Here is a 27745-nt window from a genome sequence, read left to right on the forward strand (position 1 = left end):
GACTCACAAGCAGGCAAGAATGTAGCAGTGAATTTATCCTCTGAGGGTCCATCTCATGTGGCATTTGAGATGATTAGAGAATTAGGAGGAGGGATTAACGTGAAATATCAGGCCCAGGAACTTCTTGTGCCAAAGTTGGAGGATCAAATATCAACCTTTGGAAAGGAATTGCAAGCTCTGAATCAGAAATATAATAGTCTAAGTGAGAAGGCTAAAAGGGATAGTCATTTGTCTGTAGTGTTGGTAAAGGATACCCTGGGCCTTCACAGGAAAATGGAAGTGATAGAAAATCAAATTAAAATTAAGAACTTGAGGTTGCTTGGCATGGAAATGAAGAACTGGATATAACTGAAACTAGGGATGTGATGTAGGAGTTGCTTGAACTTTGCGTTTCAGCTGCTATTGATGAGGCATCATTTTACTGTGTTCCTCAAACTTTTTTCCATTGTTAAAATAAAAACTTCACCACTATCAAATATATTTAATGCAACTCTTACCTTATTTCTTCAGAAGGCAATAAAGAAATACTGATGTAAATGAAAAGTACAGGACAAGAAAATCACTATTATTGCATAAGGAAGAAATATATATTATCCTCGCATAAACTCATCTGGGGAATTACAGTATGCATCTTAAAACCGTATCTCACCAGTGCAGAAGAGGTCTTGGGTTTTGATTGTTAAATTGTCAAACTTTCGCTTTCAACTTCTTCCTAATGTACATCTGTGAGTTTCTAAAATGAAATTATAAAGCTCTTTTCTTTACAGATTTTCTTGGAGGAAGGCTTTAACCATATTTCTCAACCATATCCCTTGCCAGTAAAGTCTTCTATATTGTAATATCTTGTTAGAGACCCTGCAAGTGTGTTTGTAATTTCTGATCTTTTTCCAAAATATGTGAAACCCAAGCAGAAGCAGATAATGCTAACTGCTGAATGTGTGTAATCCCAGAGCTCCATTGATAAAGATGCTATCCAAACACACTCTAATACATCATTTTTCACATAGAGCTCAGAGTATAGCTGGACATGGAAGCTAGTGCACAGTTTATGCAATGTTTTCATTAAATCCAGAAGTGCTTTAACCTAAACTTTCATCATCACATGAGGTTTTTTTGACATCACCTATTTCACTTCACTGAACATGCAGACTTACCCAAGAAGTGAGGCAGAGGAGTGAAAAAGCCTAAAAGCACCACTGCCAGATTTCTCAGAAGAAAGTGAACAGGAACTGAAAAAATCATAGATGATAAATGGCAAAGAACACGACAGTGATAGGAAGAAGTTCTAGAGAGAAATTTTCTGGGTGTGTGGAATGGAGGAATGGTGTGTGGAATCTCTAGTGTTTCTTTGCCAGGGGAAGGTGGTACCCTATCCAATACCATTTGGTTCGTGTTTGATCATGTACATGTTACTAATGAACTTGGACTGAATTTTCTAGTCAAGTCCTTAAAAGTTCTCACTTCCCTTTCTCTCTCCCCACCCCTCCAATATGTATGTTGTTCTAATTTTGAACTTTCACACTATCAACAATCTTCAGAAATAAATGGAGGAATTGAAGCACAGAGAAAGTGACTTACATTCACAGAGTAGATTCAATAGCTTAGTCCTGATCTCTTGAGGCTTTGTCCAGTGCCATTGGGTGCCAGTCTTGGATGACAACTCTTAGGTGATTTTTAGGATTTTACCCCTTGACCCTTATGTGATTTGCCTTACTCTGAAAGTAATATAGCACTTTTTTGCCAGGAGGAGTTTGTTTAGACTAAGTAAGATGATTCAGTAGTCTTAATCCTTTTCATATGGTTTGTTGAGGTCTAATTGAATTAGAAGTATGTTGGAAATGGCATCTCAGTAAAGAGATGACAAAGACTGAAAGGATAGTAAAGACAGCTACCATCTTTTCAAAAACAGATTCTTCTCAGCACTGGGATGAATTTTATTGTCAATATTAATGATATATTGATATATGGCCAATAGTAAGGGTATATTGTCCATACCAAGCCTCTTTAGTGGGTTGAAAGCGCTTCAGCTCTTGGCCTGCCAACCTGGCTCTTTTTTTATAAACGCTAAAGTTCTGTTAAGTAAGAAACATTTTAAACAATTTTTATACCAACTTCTCATTATTTAGCATGAAAACAAATTAACTTCAAAGAATCTTCTTGCTATCTTCCTAAAATATACTTTGTTTTTTTTCTTCTGAGGCCAAGGCCGATTTGTACTCTCACTAGCTGTGAAAACCTTGAAATCTCTTTTGAGATGTATTGAAACTAACAAAGAAATGAAAATCCCTGATATTTATGTTATTTTTTAGAAAGTTGCTATCTCTGTATAATGAATTAGGCACAACTAATTAGCTAGGCACCACAGCTGTGAAGATTTCTGTTAACTGAACTTCAAAGCTTTCATGCTGACTATTTGCAGGAGAGTGTTCATGCTACGATCGTCACTGTGCTTGTCTTGGTTTTAATAGTGTCAGCACTAACATGAGATGCACTGATTTCCTTAATAGAAGTTGGAGGTATGGGGGATCCTGATGATAGTAATAGGTTTTCAAAACCTGCCTGAAGCATATACAAAACTTAACTGACACATAGATATGGTCAAATTTCATTAAAAAATTCCAGTTATGAAAACTGGGTATAAAGGTGTATTTTGAGCCAGACCCACAGGACAGACTTTTTAGTTTATCAGGGCTGTTACCCCGGTAATACAGACTTATTCTTCACAGAAGATTTAACAAGGTACTATTGTAAGAAGAACCTATGTTCTGTGTTTTAGTGGAAACGTAGTTACTTGTAATCATCTCTCAGCCTGTATTTCTCTCACAAATGTGATTTTCTAGATTATTCCTGTGTGTGCAAAGGACTCTAATTCCCACACTAAAGGTGTGGAAGTCCTTGTATTCATTCACATGGTAGCATTTGTTTCGCTAGAGTGCACCCATACCTAATACTCTAGATGGGAGATAGAGACTAGACTTGTGAGTCAGCTAGCAACAAACAGAAGGGTAAGGGCTGAGACAAAAAGGGCGAAGACCTATGCTAGCTTACATCCAATCAGGATTTCAGTCACCTTAGGCAGAGGACTGAGAAGCTCTGGCAGCGTGCTTCCCAGGAGGTCAGTTCTTCATTCAGAGATAAAAACAGAGGCTGAATCCTTTGCAAATAATTTTTTTCCAGTAAGCACATGATTTCATGCTTATAAATTGAAGATATAGTATTATTTCCAAGTTGAAAACTTTTTCTTTGCCCATTTGATCAATTTTTTTAGGTTTTTCTGTACTCTGAATTTTCCTTAGGGGTATTTGCAACATTTTCCAATGCAGTGTTGGTTGCAAGTTTAATTAACTTGTTGCTTATTTTCCTTTCTGCTATTTGATTTGCATTTTAATATATTTAGCATTAATAATAGTCTCTGCCTTAAGGAATTTACAGTAAAAAAAAATAGGGATATGTACAATATGTGACTGAGTGTCTTATTTACAATGATAAACTCACCTCTTGCAGCTATTGTGAAAGCACTCTATTGTAGAATGGGACTTGAGTGAAAGGCAGTTAATAGCTTGGCTTTAACACAGCTTCTTCCTTATCATGCTAGTCAACACCTTCAGAAAAAATATTATTGACAATGACAATAACTATTCAGTGTTCTCACACAACTTCTGAAACACAAAGAATATCTAAGGAGGGTTTTTCCCCCCTTTACTTTTTCCATATACCCTTTATTTTTTCTGTACTTAAATTGGTGCTCTGATGAATGAATAGATGTACACAGAGCACTGATCCTTATCTTATTAGCCTCCTGGATCTGATTTTATCTCACTTAGAGACAGAATTTGGCTGCAGCTCAACACTTGCTGCTGTCATGCATGTTACTGGGCATGCTAAGAGCTACTTTGTCACTGTAATGGATTGCTGGATTGAGGACCAGCTCATCCCTATTCAGCAAAGAGCTGAGAAATGTGCATACTTTTAGGAAAGTGCCCAAGTTGTTGACCTTAGTGTTCACTGCAGGGATGGTGTGCCCTGATGTGCGTTGCTGAACTTGTACCCTCTTTGTTTATTAGGCACTGACAATTACTTCTACCATAGCAAGCCTGTTTCTGGGATTGGTTTCATTTTACAGTACTGGGCTGTGGCCACTTTGCTTCCTCTTACATATCTCATAAGAATTAAGTTTTACAAGAGCTTAAAGCACTATTAATAAGAGGACAATAGGTTCCAAATGGATTCTTTTTACCAGGATTTTAAAAACCTATGCCAGATCTAACCTACATGCAGTTTAAATATGTGTAAACACACTTACTGTTAGAGATTAGTGAGACTTACGTGCACAAAAGAATTATGCTAACACAATAGCTTTCACTTTACGGAGCACGTCTTGGTGTCTAGTTTTCATGCTTATCCAAACTTGGAAAGTGGTAATTTTGAAATTACTTGAATGTGGATATATGAGCAGAAACTTGTTCAAAATTAGATGAACCTGGCAGAGAGGAGAGTACCTTTTCTGGTGCTCAGCTGCCTAGGTGGTATTTGTTTCTACTGATAACCACTGAGAGCAGTTTACAATAGGTTAGATTTACACAGCCTATACTGAAGAGATACTCCTTTTCATTTTATGTGGAAATCATAGGCTATAAAGGTGTGGTAGTTATTAAAGGCCTATGAACAATTTTGTTTGCTTGAATTTAAAATCTGTAACCCTGGTGTTTAAGGCCCTCCTCTGCTCCAAGTTAAGTGAAGTTTTTAGCAATTATTGGTTTTCATGCTCAGCAGTTCCCTCTGTCCATTGCTTTGATGGTTCACTGGTATGTTATAACTGGAAAACTGTAATATTTTTGAAGCTTACATTTTAAGAAGTGTTAGCTCAGAGGCCACATGTGGGTCAGCTGGACAACTTCAGCAGCACAAGCAGAAAGGAGTATGAGTGGGTGCTGCATGCCCGTTTTCTTTGTGGGAAAAACCGGTCACTGAATCATCCCTGTCAGGCAATTTGAGCAGCTCTAGTTGCACAGTTGGACTCTCTTCTTGGACTTTGAGTAGTGAGGCTTACTTTGTGTCCGGCTGTCAGAATATTTTACGGATCATGCTTGTAATTTTTCACTTGCCTGAGTTTTCTCCTGTTTAACCCTCAGTTCAGTGATCAGGGCTGCAATTCTTTTCTGGTTTCCTTTTCAGAAAATGCTTGCTTCATGTGAAAATGTTCAAAAGTATTTTTCTACACTAAGTTGAAATGCTTTTTCTTTCTTGTTTGCTTTTTAAACTCCCCTAGAATAAAGACTGCATTGCTGGTTCTCACTCTGGCTCAGCACGATCATCACCTGTGGTGCTTTCTCTGGTTTTGACTAGAAAACCCATCATAGAGCTTAGAAACTTTTCTGGTGGAAAAAGTACTCTAGCAAGTTTTATATTCTCAAAAAAGGTTTTGGTTTTGAAAGATTAAGAACCTAAACAGAAAATGGAGATTGAGTTGAAAAATCCATAGTTACCTCCATCCAGGGATGTTCACCATGCTTAAAACCTAGCTGAGTTTTCCTGCACTTCCAGAACTGGGCCTAGTGAGTGAAACAACAGGCTTTATCCTATTTATAAAGCTGCTTTCACATAGGAAGACATCACTTTTAGCTGTACTAGAGCATAACAGGTGTCACTGAAATAGGGAGCTTCACCCATGTTGTGTGGAGTCCCAGCATGAGCCACCCCATCAGAGTTTTATACGAGGAGGAAAGAAAGTCTGAATTAGTTATTCTCCTGCCCCTTAAATCTCCCCTATTATATACGAAATACAATGTGATGGTTAAAGCTACTTTAGTACAGTGACCAATTGGTATAGCATTGCGTAGCTCAAAATCCTGAACTGCAAGTGTCAAGGTCTTGTAGCTCTTTTCAGCAAGATGGCTGCTAATCAGGAGCTCTAATGAATAACATTTAACAGCATCACATTCACATGCATACCATTAATTCTTGAAGTGCTTCATTAGTGCTCCAAGTCTGGTTTGCTTTCCTTTCTTCACAGCAAAGAATGGAGTGGGAAGAGTTCTTGCTAAGGGCCTGCTTTGCCAAAGCAGCCTGCTGAACGTACTTCAATTTTTTTTTTTTAATGTTATGAAATGCTGGAGTTTAAATTAAATGGTGTTGGAACAATAGAATGAAATCCACTCACAAAAGCATTGCAGTCATGGCTGTAAGACTTTTACATTCTGGCCAAGTATTTTAATACTGAAATGGGACCTAGTTTTGCAGACCAGGTAGTGGAGTTGGAAGCTCTTTCCTAATTGTTAATTGACTTTTGAGGGGCTGAAAGAGCATAGCTGGGGCAGCATTACTGAAAAAGTTATTTAAAAAAAAAAAAAAAGAAGCCAAACCCCTCAAATCAATTTTAGTTGAAGTTACCAGGGCTGTTCATTTACACACTTCAAAGCATAAGATTTTTAACATTTTTGCCCATGAGAAACTTGTAATACTTAATGTGTGGATGAGGATGTTTACCCAGAGTTGGCAGGGTAAACAAGTAAAAGACAAAATACTGAACTGCACTGCTTTCTTGGCTTCTTGTTTCTTCTTGACGTATTTTCCTTTCCTTACAATTATTCTATAGTTTTTCTGGATATGCTGTCATCTTTCAGTCAGTTACTGTTAGTTACAAACAAGCACTCATAGTTGTCCTTTTAAATCAAGGTGAAAAATAGCAAGCAAAAAAAAAAGTATAATGGGAGGAAGGTGCAGGAGGCAGCTAGGGAGGTAAAGTAAAGTTGACAAAAATGTTGGAGCAATAAGAACAGAGAAATCCAGCTAGGCCAGAGAAAGCCTAAAGGCATTGAAAGGCAGCTTGTAATGGTGTTATCCAGAACCTATGGTAGTCTATAGGGTTGGGGAAGTGTTAGATTTTCTTTTTCTTAATTCTCTGGGAATTTGGTCAACTAAATGTAGGTCCCAAGCCACATCCTGACTGGAATTAAATGTATTCCCAGAGGTGAAGTGGTGCCTTTTTCTGTTCTCTTTCTCTGCTTCAGCTCCTTTGCTTTCCTTATGCTCTTTTGTATCCCATTTTCATAATTTATCAGTTTTCTCTCTACAACTTTGTGTTCTATTTCTGTGACATCTCTCTGCTCTGTTTAAATATTTTTTTGCCTCCACTGCACTTCTGCTTTAGAAAATGCCTTCTTTCCTCTGCTTATTTCTTTTTCCATCCTCTGCTGCCCTCTCTGATGACTTTATCTCTTTTGCTCCCCTCTTTATTTGCTGTTCTTTCCTTTGCTCCTGATTTTTTGATCCATTGCCACACAGCTTTGCCTGCTTTCTTTATTGCCATTTCTCTTTCTTAATTTCCTTTCTTCTTTACATCTGGTAGTATTGAGATGGCCTATATCTTAATGTGTTTTCATACCACTGAGATCAAGGTAAAATATTCAGACCAATGAAATTATATGTGAGTTGGAATTAAAGGCAGATTTCTTCTACATTTCTCCTCATTTTCCTCTCTGAGGATAAGACAGAGCATCAAAAACCTCTTGTACATCAAAAGTGTTTTTCTAGTTGTCAAAACGCATTTTAGTAGTTGATAATTCCTTACTAAGTGACCAAATGTGCTTCCAATAAATTTGTGATTGACCTCAAGCTACATCAGTTTTAGATATTTTCTTTGCTTGTTACATTAGCACTCTAAAATCTACAGTGAAGTTCGAGACCACCATTATATGACTCTCATGAAACACAGTAAGAAGTTTCCCCTTAGATACCAGTATCTAGATATTAGATCTAGTATCTAAGATAGATCTAGAGACAAGTTTTCCCAAATTTTTAGAGCCAAATGTTTGTTAAAAATCTTCCCTAGCTATAAGGAGAGAGGGAGGTGAGCCAACAGGAAGACCAGAGATGGAAATGGACTTACTCCAAATCTCACAGGAGCCCTGACTGTGGCAAAGAAAGAGTGCTGAGATCTCTAGTCTCCAGCCCCAGTGGCTTTTTGTCCATTTGACTGTGGGAGGTCTTAGTGATGAGGCTTCCCCATTACACTATACAAAACTGTTTTTTTTTTTCTTGCTGTGGTGCTATGCCTCTGACGAGTATTTAGAATGGGACTCTGCCGAGTATTTAGAATGGGACAAACTGGGACTGTCGAGGATTAGGACGGTCTTGCGTTGCTCAAGTGCCTTGCACCTTGAAAGGAATATGAAAATCCATAGCTTGTTCAGAAAGCTTATTTTTTTCTAACCCTTTCAAAGACTTAATATCCTTAAAATAGCAATTTTTAGAAATAGTTGTGATTTCTTTCAATATTGCAGTAGAATATTCCTAATACCACACTCTTACATAATGCTTTCCTTCCATACCTTTCGAAGAGTTTTACAAGCAAAGTCAGCATCATTATTCACATTTTACTACCAAACTCAGTCTTACACAATAAAGGTTTAAATTTTGTATAACATTTTTCTGCTCTGTTTCCCCAAAGCTGGGGTGAAATCCTGGCCTACCTGAAGTCGGTGGCAGAAAGCCCCATTAACCTCCAGTGGAGCTAGAGTTCCACCCTCAGTGCCTGTCATCTATTTTACTTTCTCAGTTCTTAATACCCTGGAAAATTGAATTCACTGAAGCAACATCCACTTCAGGCCAGGCTCCAGGGAATTCAAGCTGAAATTCAGCCCTCAGAGATGTGGGTGGATCATAAAGCTTTTGCCTTCTGGCAAATGGAGGAACAAGGGGCCCCTGAAACCCCACTATTCTTTCTGCAAACTTTCTAAAACATATCACTCAAAAAGAGAGAAAAAACAAAACAAAGAGTATTTCTATAAAGGATCCTTGTTTTGAGTATTGCAGTTCTTTCAACAAGCTGTGTCTAGCTGCAAGAGGATATCTCTTGCCTTGCCCAAATATTTCAGTGGTGCAACAAAAGGCTTCAACGATATGGGACTGAGAAAGATAGTAACTGAACTTCAGCAGTTCATTGGAGCTTCTTGTTACAGATGAGGTAAAGAGCAATAATAAAAAAAATGCTCGAATCAAAAAAATGCAATGCAAGGCAGTTTTCTTCACTGTCTGGTACCTCTGTAGGCTTAGCAGCATCAGGATGTCTTAAGCTTCTCTCTTGTTAGCTAAAAGGGGCACCATCTGCAATTCCATGTTTCTTCATTGGTATGTATGTCTAAATAAATGTGTATCTGGTAGTTGGCTGTAGTCTACTCAGTTACAGTCTTCTGACTGGAAAAGGCAAAGTGGTGCATTCTGCAATGAAAGCACAGGCTTTATGGTTCATCCTGCACATCTTAACGTTTTAGTTACCTGATCTTCTAAACGGCACTGTAACTAAACGGCCCTTCTAAACAGGACAACTTGGATAGTCAGAAGCTCAGAATTTCTTAACTCTTTCTTGCCAAAAAAATCAGGTCTCATGGTCCTTCCATTATTTTCTCTGCTTAAAGGTTTTTCTTGGGTTATAAAAGCAGTGACCATAATGGCCCTTACAAAAATTTGAAGCTCAGGAGGCATGGGTTTGTTTTGCAGTCACAATTATTTCTACTGTGTTAATAGCCCCCTGGGTACTCTTCTTATGTGCAGAAATTTGGGATGGCACACATCAGCCTGTGGCTCCAGGGCCCACAAAATTACCTTATGGCCAACCTAAACACTGTAAACCAGTTAGTAAATTCTACACTTCACTTCTACTTTTTTGTAGCCTTCTTAATCTAGGTTATTTTAATCGAATCTTCCTAAACAGTTATTTTATGTTTTATAGCTGCCCAGAGACTGCTTCTGAATGTCTTTTTTTTTTTTTTTTTTTTTTTTTCATAAAAATTGCACATTGGATTAAAGCAGAACCCCAGCCTGCCCCAGAGAAATCTGATCTTGAGTTTTGAATTTTGGGAGCACAGAATTTGTCTGGCTATGTAACACCACAGCAAAGCCAATGCAAGTTTCCTTATCCAGGCTTCCATTTGCATTCTCCTTCCCAGCTTCCTTTGACAGTGAGCTTGAACCAAAATTACACAGGTGCATTCTGAGAATTGTCCAGAGAATTTGGGTAAATAACTGAGTTTCCATGCCTGTTCAGACCATTCACCTAATAACCAGAAAGGTGCATACTTTTCAGTTTTTAGGACTAAAGAGTTAAGTCTTTGATTATAGTTGTAGATTTGTGATCACTTGACCCTAGCCCCTTTGAGTTTACTAAAATTTGTGCATATTGCCTAGTGCCTTGATTAGGACTCACTAAAAAGACTTAGTTTTACCATAGTCAGTTTTATTTGGCCTCGGTGCAAGTTCTGCATGGTGGTTTCCTGAACCACATCACTGTGCAGAGATTCCCTCTCCCACCCAAAAATACTTTGCATGTAAGTGAAAAACATGTTATTCTTCCGCAGTCACATTCAAAGCAGAAAGAAATGTATTAATCCAAAAAATTAATCTGGTCAAAGTACTGCTCCCACTTAGCCCCACCACATGCACACACTTTGAACGCTCTGGAAGAACAGCAAGATTTTTCTTACACTCAGTGATTGAGTTAGGTAATGGGGATTTGTTTGCAAGGGAAAGTACATAAAAAGAAGCTGGTATGCGGGGGAGGAAGAGGAGCTCTGTGCCTTCTGTCTCTCAGTTTAAAATTGTAAGAGTATCACTTCTCTTCATAAGGGTTCAAAGGGTTAATAGAAAGCGGGATTTTCATTGCATTGTGCACAGTACCTATGATAGTCTCGGTTTAAACTTTAAAGGACAGGTGAAAAGGGAGAGAGGGAACTGAATACTTGCCTTATATATTGGAGAAATTGTTCATTTTTGTGAAATGCTGACCTCTGTCATCCTGCCAGGCTGACTGGGCCCTAGGGTGAGCGGCTGCTTGAGTGGTGGTTGCAAAAGTTAAAGCTGCCTGGGGAGTACTTTAAAAGGACAATGTCAAGGTTGGTATACCCAAAATCTGACCTATCTTTTTTTTCCCCTCTTACATCTATTTGAAAAGTTCATGTCATTCGTTTTTATGTTTTAAAAAATCTTTTCATCTAAAACAGAATGCTTCAATTGCTATGGAAGGCTAGTGATTAGGAGGAGAAGCTGCGAGAGTTCAATGTTTAGTGTGGCAATGCAGATGTCAGGAAGAAGGAAAGATCTTGAAATAAAACACAGGTGTGGGGGCTGTCTTTGAATTAGGTGATAATTAATAACAGAGAATTCAGGTTGAAGTGCGTAAGGGATCAATGAAAAAGAGCAAGGATAATTTTTACTAATGAAAATATCAATGCAGATCCAAACTTAAGTTCACAAGAAGTTAATTCAAAACCTCTATTTATTCTAATAGTGTTTATTCTAGTTGTATGTGCTGATTCTTTCTTGGTAGTATTAGTTTGTTACATATAATTCCTGCCATAACTGAAATATACTCTTCCTTCTTATTTTCTTTGCTTGATGGCCTAATTAAAAGCACATTATATCAGTATCATTTTTTTCTATATGATACAGTATCCCAAGACCCTCCTCACTATTATAACCTTGCTATGCTACTTGCTATAAAAACTCACACAACTATTGCACCTACTCAAATAATTTCTAGTCTAATTGGAAAACAGATGAAACAACTACATGTGCAAGTCATAAAAGGAAAAAAAAACAAGAGGAAGTAGTAAAATCAAAGTAAAGAAAATATTTTTTTTGTACATAATTATGTTTCCCAGAAGATGCAGGGGGGAAAAAAAAACCCCCAAACCCTCAAAACCTGAGCTCTGAGGATTGCAGTTCACCACTGGTTTACCCTACAAAATTTCAGAGCAGATAAAATGATCATGCAATATACTGCATGATCACAAGAGGGCGACCGGATTAGACATACACGTTCGCTTTAAAGTTGACCTTTCCAAGCTTTCATGACTTTATCCTGTTTTCAGAAAAGTTTTCCTATAAACTCTGAGGCTCACTTCCGATTTCCTTCTCGGTTCTGAAAAACACGCAGTTACTAAGAAACCCTGGTATGTCACAAGCTCTTTCCAAGCTCCAAAATATTATCCTTCCCTCTCCTTATGTTGGACAGGCTTTTCTAAATCCTGGAGGAATAGATGACCTTGCTCTGCACTGTGGAACAGGGCAGCTCTGGTGAATGGGAGGAGAGTGGAGTACAGGTCTCATAGTAGCCGACCCAATGTCGAGGATACAGGAGTGGCCACAGAGAACAGGAAGTCTGCCAGATAATCAGTTTCTCCATCCCTTCCCAACCCCAAGTGTCACAAATCATGCTGTGCCTTGGGAAATCACTTTTGCAAAGCTTTTGAAGGATATACCAAATTCTAGTACTTGCTAACAAAGATGATGACTGGAGAAAAACAAACAAACAAACAAAAAACAAACAATCCCACACCACCTTTTTGCAAGACAAAACCTCTACAATAATAAATTCTAAATTCTCTCTTTGTAGCTAAGATTTTCTATATCCTCTAAAGCAGACTAAAAACCCAGGCAGCAGTAAAGAAGTTGTCTTGGTTAAAAGACACTCTGCCTCCTGCCAACAAGGCTATTTAGTGTTTATCTCTATTACATCCATCTGTAGCTAATTGTATAGTTATGGTAATGGTGCCCTCCAGAGGAATTTTGAAGGAATTATAATACTCGGAGCTAATACAAAAGATGTTTTAAAAGTGAGTGCAACAGGAAAATGGAATATTATTAAAATGATAAAATACTTGAACCTCAGGGGGAAAAAAAATCTCGATATCAAAGCTCTTTCTATTTTGCATGTGCATTTACATCTAAGAAAACCATATTCTAGTTACAATAGGCTTCTTCATAGCCTGATAGCAAACATGAAGTTTGCATAACTCCATTTGAATCAAGGATATAAAAGTAGATCAACCAAGCGAAGAATGAAATAGCTATTCCTACTCTGCAGCAGACGAACAATGTATTATGAGTGGGCTCCAGCCTCAGTCTAGGATGTCTGGATTTTTCCTGGACTTGCTGCTATAATGTAAGCATGGCACAGTTAATTGAGGCAATCAGAAGTAAGTGCAAATGTTCAAGGAGTCCTGTGGATGACATTTATTTTAATATCAAGATAAACCATGCTTATAGTCTCAAATTGCAGTATAAAGTGTTTTTTCATGGCCGTGCTGTGATGCTAGGCCTCAAAGGAAGGGCATGTTACTGTGGTACAACATTTTAGACCATGTCCTGGAGGCCTGCAGTACAGCCTTCTGAGGTGACACCTCAGCACCTGAATGACAGGTGTATTTAAACTTCCTTGTTTTTCTTTTGTTTTTTAAAGGCTCTCAGCCTATGGGGTCAAATTGCTCTGTTTTACATTCTGGAACTCCTGTCCCCTCCTCCTCCAAAAAACAACCAGCCCTTAATGAAAACCAAAATGACAGTGAGTTCTGTATTCATTTGCTTTTAGGCATACCCCAGGCTCGTGTTTGACCTGAATGCTGCAGGTTTGCAGTCAGGTGTCCAGGCTTGGAGCGTTGCATCAGGACAGCTCCCGCACTGAGGCTGCCAGAACTGGAAGGAGCAGTCTGGTGTTCCCATGCTTGGGATCGGATGCATCTGGTAAGTTCAGCACTTCCCTGGGAAAGAAGGGAAGTGGTTGTGTTGCTTGTGATGTATCTCTTCGTAATAGCGTCACCGCCCTCAGTCTAAAACCTCTTCTAAACTGAAGTCTCTTATTTGGCATGAACCTCAAAGGAGAGTGAAGTGAGCTAGGCATAGGCTGGGAGGGCAGGGGTGACAGGCCATCACTGCTGAATGTAGGGAGTGTACCTAACCCCAAAGCTTCCTGTTTTTTCACTTTCCCTGGCAACTGTGCTGAAAAGTGTGCCTCTCCCGATCTGCATTCATGTCATCAGGGCACGGTGGTTTTGGCCATCTTGTAGGCCATGGTGATGGATGGTACTACTTGTTTCTTTTGTAGTAGTTACCCACCACCCCCCACCCAAAAGTACCAGGAAATTACTGTCTATGTAGGGACTATTGAACTTTTTGAATGAGGGGTTTTTGTGGGCTGTTGAATGGGTGGGGATGAGTAGAGCGCTCTCTTGCTTTTCTCTCTTCCTTTCCTAACCCAATGCTTGCCAGATGATCTGATCTCATTGTGAGCTGGGAACCTGTCCCTGTAAGATACCAGCCACCTGTAGAGGTCATTGTGCATGGATACTAAATCCTTCTCCTTTACCTTCTCCTGAGGTATCCCTACTTCAGCAGAATTTTCTCTTGCCCTCCCCTCCTGGGCCTCGCAGTTCCCCCCCGATCGTACGAGTATAGCAGCTCACCTCTGATGTGAAGCACTGTGCTGCTGACTCCCTTCTTGGCATCAATTTACCTGCACTTGAGAGGAAGACAGAGCAAAGTGGGGAGGCCAGCAGAGCAGAAACAATAAGGGTTGGCTGGGCTGCCCAAAATAGTGCAAGACAGTACACAAATATAAGTCATGGCTACTGCAATGGGGATGAATACCTTTGGTATCATTGAGTAGGGTCTATGTTTATCACTGCAGAAGTGCTGTGGTGCAAGTGTCTTGCCCAGCTGCAGTGGATGCACCTCATCTGTTTAATTCTACAGGTTCAGTGAACAGGGTTTTCCCTGTTGCTCCCCTGGTTCATACATACAAAAACATCATTAGCAAAACCATGAGCAGGCTAGCACAGGACCTGACACAGCAGAGAGCAGTTGCTATTCTAAGAGTAATCTGTGTGGGTACCATTGATGGGGAAGGTACTTTAGGGTGACAGATGAAGCTGGATTCTCAGCGCTGCAAGTATCTCTTTGCCAGCCATTCATTCAAGGGCCAGTCCAATTGTGGTGGAGGGCTGCTGTGAGCTTAATTTCACGTAGCAGTTTGCAGAAATATGTTTTATTTCAGGTAAGCAGTCCTTTTGCATTATTTATGTGGAAACTCAAGTAAGTTATTGTTGGCTTTCATGCTGCAGGTAAAGTTTTAATGAAAACAGTAATGAATGCTTTGCTGGCATGCATAGGCAACCTAAGTATGCAGCCAAATTAGTTATCTAAGCAGATGCTTTATATCCTGAATTGCATATAAGGAATGCTGTTCAGTTGGTTTAAAAATTATATATACACCCACAAACTATTTTTTTGTAAAAGCCATATGTTTTTTTTTTTTTTTAAAGCAAGTGGTTCAGTCATACTGTGAGCAATTATGACAGTAAAATTAAAGTCAGAAGAAATATGTAAGAAGCTATCCATGTGCAAGAAGTTCAGGGAATATTCAGAAATATTGTATTATTTAAGATGTTGTGGTACTGCAATATGTGCACTATTGCAAAGGTAAGCAAGCATCCTTGTGGAAAGGCAAATCAAAGTTGATACTGTGTAAGCAAGCTGTTGTTTTGGCTTTAGATGCCTGTGTTTTTATGCTTAAACAGTTATTAATTTGTTTTCTTTGATAAGACAGTAGAGCTGATTCAGATGTTATACTAGGTTTACAGCATATACTAGCTTATAGTATCATATATACTGGTTTATAGTATAAACCTAGTATAAAGTTTTATAATTTTACTGGTTTCACTGAAGGTACCCGTGGCATCAATAAGATAATTTTACTACTTCATCTGAATACTGAACAAGCCACTGAGCTGACGTGTCATGCGAACCAAAGGTCCGCTCACAGCAAAACCCAACAAGGAGTGCAAGTGCATCTTTATTACCATTTCCCCTCCCCTCTTATGTGGTCGCTTAGGAGCTGAATTTAAAGCCATACTTAAGTCAGGTGCTCTTCAAGTCAGTCATCGAATTAACAGCTCCCTGAGGCAGCATGGCCAGGCTACAATAGCAAAGTCGCCCTGGCTCTCTCACCCCAGCTCAGGTCTGCCAGAGTGGCCGAGCTCTGTGCTTTGGGGTGTCCTCTGCTCTCCCTCTGCTCTAGCAGTCCTGTAGAGCCCCATGCACCACGAGCTGCAACGGGAGGGGGTCTCAGGAATGGTGATGAACCAGGTCACTAAACTTTCCATAGCAAAAAGCCTGCTGTAGTGGCTAGGGAGCTTGACTTAACAGTGTGCTAGTATCACAAGACTGTGTTTTTATATTTGTACAGTCTATGATATGAACAATTTCTGGAAGGTCAACAAACCCTATTGAATACACTGGAATGACACAGCTGAATTTCACAGAAAGCCATTGAGCAGGCACACTGGACTGGGGACATGAAAAGACTAGCATAAGAAAACAGTGGAAAAAATCACAGAAGGTAAGAGAAATGGAAGAAAACAGCACAAAAGGAAATTTATAAAGCTGTATGAACAAAAGCTTTGGATTTAAGCACTTCTTTGAGATGTTTGACTCCTTCAGCTGAAACTTGTGGCTTGACTTCTGTTCTGAAGCATTTAAGCTCTTTTCTTGGGTTATTTAGCATTTGTTAGGCATTTATATGTATGTATACACATATATTAGGCTTTTAGAGAGAGCTGTATATACATATAGATATAACATATGCATGTATGCATACACATGTATGTTTACGTACATATATTTATATATAAGCATACATATGTGAGTGTGTGTGTACATGTGTATATATACACATAAAAATCTGCCTGCTTGTCTTATTTTAACTATATTTTAAGATGTTTGCGTAAAGTCTGTTCTCCATGTCAGCATTTAATTTTCTCAGCAATTTGATTTTTTTAAAGCTGCAGTAATTGTTTCTGCCAGAAACTCTGATAAAGTGTGCTGTTCTTTTCAGAGGATCAAAGTACAAAAGATGTTCAAATAAAAGGAGAGATTAAAATCCGTAGTCTTCATTTAGTTATGGCTAGCTTTCCCGTCTGTGTGTGCAGACTGTGGAGGTTGATCTTTCACAACAGCGTATTTTGAACCTCAGGAGGGTGTTGGTAACTTAGTAACTTTGTATATTATATGTAGGTGTCAGCAGAGCCTGTGAAAATGTTTTCCGTGAAAAACAAAATGCTTTCTATTTCTTTTTCTTGGAAAAGTGAAACTTTGCTTCCTTCTCCCTCCTCCCTCCTCTTCTCTCTGTCCTTTCCCTGACTTGTTCTGTGTGAGTAAACAGAGGGTAAGAAGTGTTTTCAGAATTGAAAAGTCCTTTTGGCCCTTTACGGCAAATGTCTCCTTTACTGATGAATCATTTGACAATGATTCAACCACTGTATTGTGTTTGTTGCAATTTTTATTTTCTTTGCCCAGCAGTATCAACTCTGCTGGGTTTTACTCCACGGGTAAGAAGACACAATCCCTGCTTGATGAAGCTTGTAAGCGAGAGAGAAATAAGGGCCTGTAATACAAAAAAACCAGATCTTAACATCTTTTTGTTACCAGAATTCTTGTTCATCTGCTGCTTAAACACAACAAAATCTTGACATTGATCACCTTGTTTTCACCAGCACATGGAAAAACCCTGTTGTACCTATGTAGTTTTGCTGATACCTTGTCATTGCTTTGGTGCAGCAGTGCTTTGGAGCACTGATCTGGGAGAAGTAGTATCACACCATCTTCAAGCAGGATCTCAACAGTCATGACTCTTTCCCATAAAGGGCAACCTTCTTACAGGGGCCATGTTCCTCAGTGATGATGACAGATACGATGACATTCCCTGCAGCCAGACATAAAGCTTAATTGCCACTGTGCTTGACGCAGTGATCTCGGTTCCTTGCCTTACAGTTTTGGGGAAACGACAGTAGGTGGCACTGGAGAATAGTAACACAGATGGCTGGATCTGTTATGAAAGGGAGCAGTTTCCTCACTGGCTCTCTGTTTAGCCAGTTTTCTGGCTCCACGAATTGCTGAAACACTTTGCTGCATTCCCTTTGCAAGCCTGTTATTACTCGAAGCCTCAAGGCTTCAAATGCAAGGGTGCAGTTTGGGAAAGCTCCAAACTGTGTGTGAAGCAACACTGAGAGCAAAAGCCTGCTGAAGATGCTGTATTTCATCTTGGGGTGTGTTAGAGCAACTATTTTGCCAGCTCTTTACCCGCAGCTTTTTATCAGACTTAACTCGTACGAGGATGCTCACACATGGCTGAATCGAATACATGATTCTTCTTTAATCTGAGTGAGATGTAGGCTCCTGCCGGTTGGTGGAGCAGCGAGAGTACCTAACAGAAGGAAAGGAGGCATCCCAGGGAGTATCCAGTTTTCTTTGTCTCTAGAGATTTTGTCCCACGTGCTAGCAAGAGAGGAGGAGACAATTCTTGGTAGTTCTACGAGGAATTAGGGTAGAAAGTGACTCAGCAGTTTCCTGCCTACTACTTCGATGGGAAACAGAAAAATAGTGGCCACCTTAAAAGCCTAATAAAATCCTGAAAATGTTCAGTTTCCCAAGAAAAACCTTCATAACCTTCTCCTGGAAGTCACTGTGGGGAGAGAGGGCGACGTGTCCCAGCCTAGTTCATATTACGTGTATGGACTTCTGTGTTTGCTTGGGAAGACGAGGTCTTCCCATGCATATTTCCTGTTTTCTCAATCCTTCTCCTTTTACTGTGTCCAGTCACTGTGAGATGAAGCAACATCACATGGCCATAAACTCTGAAATGGCAGCTCCTAAAATTGGTGTGTTCCTTTCTCTCAGGATCACTTCACTGTAATCACTGGTAATGACTACAGTACAGCACAAATGCCACCAAATAGTTTGCGGAGCAAGTTGACATTTTAAAGGTTGGAGAATATATGAGAAAAAATGCATCACCTTTCACCAACTGAAATAAGTTTTGTCCTTGGCTAACTGCTTTTAAATCACAATGACATCGACAGCTTTTTGCTATAATTTGAAGGGCAGAGTTTTCCCTGTAATGCTTTATCAAATTATTACTTCATTCAGTTTATCAGATATAAGATATCTGAGATTAATTATTAACTTTAACTGCTTTATCCTAATCTGTTCAGTCTTACTGCATGGCTTTTTATAACAAATATTGTTTTGTTGATACTGACTCCCTCACTATTTTTGAGTATATTTTCCTGCCTGTAACAACCTTGGAGTAGACTAGGATTGGGATTTTGTGTGAATTCTGAATAGCCACTTCAGTGGAGCAATGTATACCTTTTTAAGGAATAGCATGAAGCGTGGAGGCAGAATGGTCCCTGAGAGAACTCCCTCTGCGTCATGCCTGGAGCAGCCTCTGTTGCTCCCTTTTATGGAGGGTACTGGGCTCCTTGAGGTCCAGGAAGATGTTCGTGAACAGTGCTGTATTTACTCCAGCTCTTCAGCAGGCGCTTTGCAGAGGGGCAAGGCTTTATTGGTCTTTAGGAAATATCCTAGCGTAAGGGAGGTTCTTCCCTCATTAGACTGTCCCAGCATTGTGTACTGAGCCAAAGCCAGAGGGCTTCTCTGCCATGCAAGGTTTGTACCATCCCCTTCTCCTGTGAGCAGAGCCAGGAGCTCCTTTCAGAGCACGCACCACCAGCACAGATAGATGGAAGCTGGATGAAGATGGAGTAGATTAAAATCTCTGAATGCTGTTCTTGTGCAGAAGTCTTTCCCTCGGAGAAGGTGTCTTGTTATTTTAAGCATGTTTGATACTTGTACTGAAAGTGTGAGATCATCTACCACCAAGTTTAAAACAAACAAATTAAAAAAAAAACCCAAAACCCCCAACCAACCAAAACAACAACAAAAAAACCCCAACCAAACAAAAAAAGGTTGGGTTCCCAAACTGAGAAAGAGAACAGATAAGGTGTTAGCTTTTTATTATTATTGCTGTTTGAAATTTCCCTGAAGGAAGACATGGGAAAGAATCATTACCACAGTAAACCGGTTAAACAGGAAGGAAAGCTTCTGATGAAAAAGTTACACCCCCTTGATACTGAAAGCACATAGGTCATCTGAATGTGTCTGTGAACAGGAAGACATAGGAGGCTGTATATTCTTCTAACAAATTATGTGTCTCAGGTAAGAGGTTTCAACAAATGTTCTTATCGCTTAGCAAGTTGCCCAATAGTCTCCTCTGGGTTCCGGTAAAGAGGGAAAATTGAGCACACAGTGCACCAAGCTTTTATACTAGAATGCATGTGCATGCTGAAGTAAGGAAAGTATTTTTGTGTGCTTGGACAGCAGCTACAATGTTGTGAGCATTGTGTGATGCTGTCAAATCTCTTGATTTGTAGTGAATATTTTACAGTATTTGTTGGGATTCTCCCTTAAAACCCCCAATCCCAGAACCACATGATTATGTGAAAACACAGCTGTCATTTAAAAAGAAAAGGAGGTCTTCATAGCTGTAGGAGGAAAAAAAGCCAAACCCTCCAAAATGTGAATTCGGAAACCACAAGGCAAAGAAAATGAACTTAAAAACTTATGCATTTTTTTCAGAAAAAGGTTTATGAATTTTGCCTTGTTAATGATTTTTGAAAATTCAATGTTATCAATGCACTTTGCATGATTCAGTTGGAGTAATAGTGGCTGGCAAAGAGACAAATCCTTTCTTGAACTTTCTATGCTGTTTTGAAAATGATCAGGAGTTGGCCCAAATACAGAGCCTAGTCCTAGTAACCAAACTAACGGGTAAGACACAAACCACTGAGATTTACAGTGTGACATGCTGAGTTTCCAGTCTAAATGGTCAGTTTTAAATGCAAGTCTATATAAAAGAGACACGGTGCTTCAGTGCTGTATGACTTTCTGTTCCCTGCCAGGCTCTCCCCTCTGCTGTGGTCTGGGCTGGGAGAGGGAGCCCGCTACATCGTGCAGACTTCTTGTTACTCATGTGGACTTCCCAGCCCACTGAGGAGAACAGGGGAGCAGAATGCACAGACCAGCCTTTGGCACTACAGCTAAACTGCCTGCTTTTAAAGACTGCTAGGAAAGTAATACTTCTCCTGAACAGTATGGAGAGTGCAGGAGATAAACATTCATATACAGATAGATGGAGGTGGGTGCTCTGTGTGTGCATATGAATATTTGACTGTTGGAGAAAGGTGAGGTTTTACACATAAAAGCCTTAGCAGTGAATATGCAGGGTTAGCTTTTAGACATTTACATATCATTATAAACAGAATTTGTTTGAAATGTAAAGAAAATATTTTAGAAGCAGTTGAAAGGGTGTAGAAGATATTGTATTTTCTGTGCCTCTGTTATAGTCTTCCAGGTAGCCAAACTTTATTAAGGAAGGTGGTTCTGGAGGCAGACATCATTCTTTTATCTTTTATTTTTCCTGAAACATTCCAGTTTTCAAGAAAGAGGGAAAGAAATCCCAACTTGCCTGATTTAATGGATATATCCTTCTCTTTCTTGTTTCTTTTATTCACCTGCTGTAGAAATGAGAAAGAGAGGAAGTTGTAAATTAGGACAATTTAATAAAAAAAAATTCTTATTGCTATGCTTATTAGTTTTTTCTGCAAAAAAGATGTCATCTTAATCTAAAAATGTAGTGAACTTCAGGATTCACTCTGAGAGAGAGGTGCAGAGACTTTAATTGAAGTTCATGCTTAGATCACCATTCAAAGTGGTATGCATTGTTTTGGTTATCTGGCTTAGTGTAACTTCATAAATGTTGGTTTGGTTGGTTTGGGGGTGTTTTTTGTTTGTTTTTTTTTTTAGCACAGTTAAAGCAAACCAAAGCACACAACACGTGGAATCACTAAGTTGAGTGCTTGAAAGAGTAGTTCAGCCTCTAACTTGGAGATTTCATTTCAGCCTATTTAACTTTTCATTTCTCTTCTCATTCCTCACTGTGGGTGACAGGAGCCTATGTCACCTAGAGTTTGACTTCAAATAAAACAAAAATAAATAAAGTTGTGATGAATACCTTCTGTTGTAATATAGATTTTCATTGCAAGGTGCTATTATCTAAGCTAATACAGTATAGATCTTGGGGACATATTGCAAAAGCTATTTGTGGAGCTAAGCTTTAGCAATTTCTGAGCACACTTTTCATCTCTTTTTTTTTTCCTGCTAGGGAATACATTTTTTATTGGATTATTAAATCAAATGTTTCTATTTCTTTTATGTGATAAAGTACCCAGCACAACTGTGTACTTTATATGGTATTGCTATTCGGTGTCATTTGTGTTTTTAGGCTACATCTGTAAATGAAGTAGGCCAAGGCCTTGAGGGCAAGTGGCCCAGAATAGATTTTTATTTTAGAACTAAGCTCTCTTCCTTAAAAAAAGATACCCTCATGCCTACTGACAGCAGTCTCCAGTACATGCTGCCCATCTGAACCATGGGACTACTTGGCACATGCCAAAATCACATCAGGAAGTTTGCTAGTAACAGCATGAATGATGGTGAGCTTCTGCAGAAGCTCATGCCCTTGCCTGTTAATTTACTAAAAAAGATGCAACCTCAGGCTTTGAAGATACATCTGTTTTGAAAAACAAAGAAATAAAAAAGGCTGAAACTTATTTTGTTATATTTGTTTTCCTTTATGTATACCATATTCAAGCTTTTGGGGTGTAGTATTTTGAATATTAATTGGAGATCCATGTCTTCTATGTTCTTTGACTTAACTTTTCTTCACCTGATTACACTAGGATAAAAAGAGGTAGAATGTGAAGAAATTTGAGGCACAAAAAAAGAGGAAGGTGTGAATGAAACTGCTGTTAAAGCGACCATTAATACGAAGCTTTCCTACCTGCTTGTTTTAGATTCCTGCATTGTGTGCTATGCAAGTGTAAAATAATGGAAATAATAGAGATTTTCTTTAATATTTGTCAGAATTAGTATTTCAGTATTTAGATCAGTTATGTCAGGCATCCTGTTGCTATTATTTAGGAGTCCAGGATAATAATAATTTAATAATAATAAAAAATATGTCTGGAAATAAGGATCAGGCAAAAGACTATTCAAGTTCCAGATTAAGAAAATATTTCCACCCTGTGGAGAAAGCCCTAATGCAAAAAAGGACCAAAGAAGTGTACTGCTTCCATTATACTAGATATTTTTGGGTTTAACTTTTATTCTGTGCTTGGTTTCAGTGGGTATGTAGCTCCAGTTCTGAACATTACTCTCTTGACCTTGGAACTATTGTAAGACTTCCCTGAGAATTAATAAGACCGAAGAGAAGAATCAGCCATGGCATACTTTGGGATGATGCCTTTCTCACATGATGATTTTTGTGAAGGACAGGCTGGGGACCAAGCATCTTACCCAATGTACCATTCTGGTTCTGCTGGAAAGGTCCGTCTAGGATTCGATCGAATAGTTGATGAAGTCAGCAATGAATATTTTTTTTATGGTTCATCACATTCACATCATCATGAAGAAATTTTTTTCCCATCAGATGTCTTTGGTCTGAATGTGCCTGACCAGCAGTTTTGTGGTCAGCCTCTAGCTGCTTATGGTGAACTTTACCCTGGAAATCCTATCTCTCACTGGCAACAAGGCACAGTGTCACCAACCGTTGGCTTCAGATCATCTTTACTATCTGATTACAGAAACTTCTCTCTGGTGGATCCCTACCCCTACAATCAAGAGAGAGAAATCTATGGAGGGAATGGTATAACTCCAGTCACAAATGTGTTTGATTCAAATGTGGAAAGAGGCAACACAAATCTGAGTTTCCAGATAGGCTTTGACAATGTAGATGCTCGATATCCTGTTTTCTTAGACAACTATCCATTTGGACAAGAAGCGAGAGATGAAGGTGGAAATGGGGAAGCTTGTTTAACCGACACTTCCAGAAGTTTCATCGTAGGACCTACCTGGACCAGCAGCTATGGGCATGACAGAGAGGTATTTAAATTTTATTGTATTAAGAGTGCTTAAAGTTCTTTATTCTTGTTTGTGTCCTTGCACTTTGTATATTCACTCACACTGGTGCAACATGGATTAAAAGCACTTGATTTAAAGACCTGATGAAAAAGAAAACACCTATGCCTTGGGGGAAGCAAAAGCTTTTGCTCCTGTAGAGAGTTTTTGTCATGTGTCTTATGATTCAGCTGGCCAAAAGCAACTGTGAGACTTCTTACTCGCTTCTTATTTGGCCTTTACTACTTCCAATAGAGATGTAGGGAAGCGTCAGGTATATTTTCCAATAATTGTGTAAATTGATTTTTTGGCAGTCAGAATTTGCCACAGGATTTTTATATCTTTACAAGGAGGATGCCCTCAAACAAACAGTGCATGATTAGTTAAGAGATTTTTATACAGTATGAAAACATCCAACCATATTCTTCCTTTGATTCTAATATCAGAAGAGAACCCAGCAGACCATAAAAAATGACTTCTGAAGGGAAGGTGCCTACTCTGGCTAGCTAATGAGGATTTTATACTGGCAGAATCTGTGTCCTACCTGTTTCGTATTTTAACCAACTTATACTTAAAATGGCAACACATTTCTGCAATCTACCTATTAAAAAATACTTCATTTTAAAGTAATAGGGCTAGTTCCTCACCTAGTATAAAATTAAGTATCTCCGTTGACTCTAATGGACGCTTGCCATTTTACACCAGAAGAGAATCTAGATTATGGTCTAGAATGCTCCAGTAGGCTCATTTTATCACTCATTGAACCATAAAACTACCACAGAGGGATAAGTACAGAAATGTAGAGTAAGATGTGTTTGAAAGAGATAAGATAACAAATTCGTATGGTCTGATATGAAACCTGAGATTTAAAATAACAATACCTTATACTGAATCTGTTTTTCTGTTGAGCCAGATTATTGTCTCTGTGTCTAGTTTGGCTGGCATATCCTGATCCTGAGAGATGAGACATACCAAGTCCTGCCTTCACCATGTTCTGCATGCACTTATGTGTGCATATAGAATTATTTTCTAAAAATAGACATATTTACTATAACTGTGGAAGCAGATCCTATGACATACACTCTGTCTTTAGGTGTCTCTTTGAAGCAAATACTTTATCTTTTTTTCCTCCTTCCATCAGGTGTTCATAGCTCCATTCGTGGCTTTGCTGTTTTTAATAATGATGTCTTATGGGACTCCCATGACTCTCTCTGATGTTATATCTCTCCTCATTTTCCTTCTTTCAAAATCCTGACATAGAGAAGGAAAAAGAAAATGATAAATCCTCCCTTTCCTCTAGTCCTTGTTAGCATTCTGAATCATTATAAGAATCCTGAAATAGCCTACAACATACCTCTGCACTGTGAATATTAAAAGACAGTTTAGGTTCACCTTCTGCTTTTAACTCCCAGTGATCACAGTATCATAAAGCAAAGGGGAAGAGGCACTTGATTGAGTTGTTTCTATGTCTGTGAATAGGGAGAGCTATAGAAATAAACATATGCAGACCCAGACAGATGGGGAGGCAGGAGGGGGCGGAAGGGAATATATCTGAGGACAGGAACTCTTAAGAGTAATCCTGGGCAACACATTTTGGAAGTTAAGTGATGAATACAAAAGAGGGAGGGGGTGAATAGGTGGAGAGACAAAAGGTTGTTGTTGCTTTTTACTTATGATAGGAAAACTAAAGCATCCTGACATCATGATGAAAAGAACAAGCCTTCTCATGAGAAAAGTAGAAAATAGTGGGATACAAACGAGCAGAAGGAGATTAAATTGTGGTATGGGAAGAAGAGGTGCTAGAGGAAGCAGGCATATAAGAACAGGCACAAACGCTTCTGTGACGGAGGAGGAGAGAATTATAGGGGAGGGAAGAGATGAGTGAGTCAAGGGCGACTACAATCGAATGTGTGGGAGGATTTGATTAAGTCAGGGAAGTATTTGAGCTGTTTAGCTAGGAGAGGAAGAAATGGGAGAGAGGAGAGAATTGATTTGTAGCAGAAAAATCAGTGTGGTCCCAGGAATTCCTTCAGGGAGACACAGCCATATGAGGATAGAAAGAGAACCAAGGCAAGGGGCTGACAACTGAACCCTGAGATGGTAAGAAAGGGAAGATAAGAATGCAAGTTGAGAGAGGGAAGGGGAAAAAAAGCCTGTGAAGAAGTAACTCATTGCTACTGGGCTGGCGGTTTTGGAAAAGATAAGAAGGGCTATGGGGTAACAGGGCTGATGCCAAGTAAGACACTCAGAACGGTTGGAAAAGTGGAGCACCACAGCAAAAGAAAGAATGAGCACAGATTGGATTGGTGAGGTCCAGGATGAGTGATGCATCTGAGTAGTAGGAGATGAGAACCAGGACTGCAGACAGAGTGAAATGGAAAGGATGCTGAAACATGGAGATTAGCATTGAGATAGGTCATAGGTATGCAAGATGAAATATTCACATTGCTGAAACCATACTGTCATTCTGATCCTTAGCTCTTGGATGCAGTTGTATGGCCCTAGGCTTTATTTAATGCATACTAATCAAAATGTGTCCAGTGTAATAAAGGAAAAGTTAATTTTCTCTGGCCTTGTCATCACCAAGTCAGATGTTCAAAAATACTAAAGAAACTGTCTTCATAACATCCCTGTGAAAAGAAATTTTATTTTCTCCGTACTATAAAGAAAACTGAAATACAACCGAAAAAGTATCCAATAGATTTGGCTGCGCCATCTATGGTATTTAGGATCTAATGTTTTCAGAATAACTAGCAAGACTCACTTCTTCACCCAAGCCCAATCATCAGACCAAATTTCATTATTTCAGTTTGGGTGCTCCAGAAATGAGAAATACACAATTAGTGTTCATATTTGGGAAAGATGGTGCAGATGACTTGATTAGCATAATGTGAAAAATCTGTGGATGGGAAAAGATAGATTCCATTTGTTCAGGGATGCACTCTGTTACTTTATCCCTGTTGTCATCAGTTCTCTCCATACGCAATTCTCCGTCTGTACACTGCACACTTTCAGATATTTGCAATGAGTGGAGACTGAAGTCCTATAGAAAAATAATGTGTGATCGTGTAATTAATATCTTACCTTTATATGCAATAGGAAGAAATTAAAGTTTCTGGACACCTGAAAAGAGAGATGACAAAACTAAATCTCTCATCCACGTGATTCACCAATGGAGTTGGAACTATATATCTCCTATGCACACCTCTGCCACCAGAACTAATTTGAGTTAGTTAGCAACAGTATATTAATTCCCTCTGGCTATTACTAGTCTACACAGGATGCATGTTTGCCATTAGGATTCACTCAGAAATGCTGCCAGCAAAGGTGCAGAGAGGCAGAGGGCTCCTGTGTTACTTGTCTCCTGCAGGAGAGGGTCCAGATTCCAGCTTTGTCTGTCAAGCTCCTTTTGCCATCCTTTAGTAATTATTTAATCACATTCTTCTTCAAGCTATTGTTGCAGATGGAGTGATGCACTTCAGTTGTAAGAGAGAAGCAAAAATATACTTTACTGATATAAAACTGAGTTAACAAGATTCAATGGTAAATGCAACAGTGTTTTAACAAGATTCGATGGTGAGGTACACTTGATTATTTACTGCATAGAGGACAGGGTCAGACAAAACTGTCAGGGAGACCCTCCCATTGAGTCATGAGGTTCGGAAAGGACCCCCTTGCTTTCTAAACTCCTTCTCAGAGAGGAGTCCAGGTGCTGCTGGATCCAATCCTAGTCCCAGACTTGGTCAACAGTTTATGTCTAAAGGATTATATATGTGCAATCAATTCTTTGTATCACTTAACCAAGGTTTCAAAGTTTAGCATGCCATTAGTCACTTACTGAGGATCTGTTGCGTCAAGGAATCTCTCAACCTCGAGGAGCAGCCTTGAGAGGTGTCCTTACTCGAGGGGAGATCCTGGTGTGCAGCCCACTGCTGTGCAGGAGAGCTCAACGGGCCCTGGGCTGCTGTCTATTTATGGGGGTAAGATGATTGACTCATAGTCATATTTGCATACCAACCACAGATTTTAATTTCTTCACTGTGGTTAGGTGGGCGCATTGCACAATAGCCCTTGGCAATTGTGGCGTTGTCTGTCTCCCAAATCCACTTGGAGCCAGATG

General features: G+C 39.3%; 1 protein-coding gene across 1 annotated transcript in view; it reads left to right on the forward strand.

Annotated features, from left to right (window-relative positions):
- The window catches only part of PIK3C2G (phosphatidylinositol-4-phosphate 3-kinase catalytic subunit type 2 gamma), a 252077-nt gene that overhangs the window by 21312 nt on the left and 203020 nt on the right, over positions 1 to 27745 (forward strand). Inside the window, exons 2-4 of the mRNA XM_072849919.1 lie at positions 13367 to 13518; positions 16019 to 16171; positions 22854 to 23610. Of these exons, the coding sequence (XP_072706020.1) occupies positions 22951 to 23610 (660 nt within the window). The 5' untranslated portion in view covers positions 13367 to 13518; positions 16019 to 16171; positions 22854 to 22950. The remainder of the gene's footprint in view (positions 1 to 13366; positions 13519 to 16018; positions 16172 to 22853; positions 23611 to 27745) is intronic.

This window comes from Ciconia boyciana, chromosome 1, assembly GCF_034638445.1.
Source record: "Ciconia boyciana chromosome 1, ASM3463844v1, whole genome shotgun sequence".
Taxonomy (NCBI): Eukaryota; Metazoa; Chordata; class Aves; order Ciconiiformes; family Ciconiidae; genus Ciconia; species Ciconia boyciana.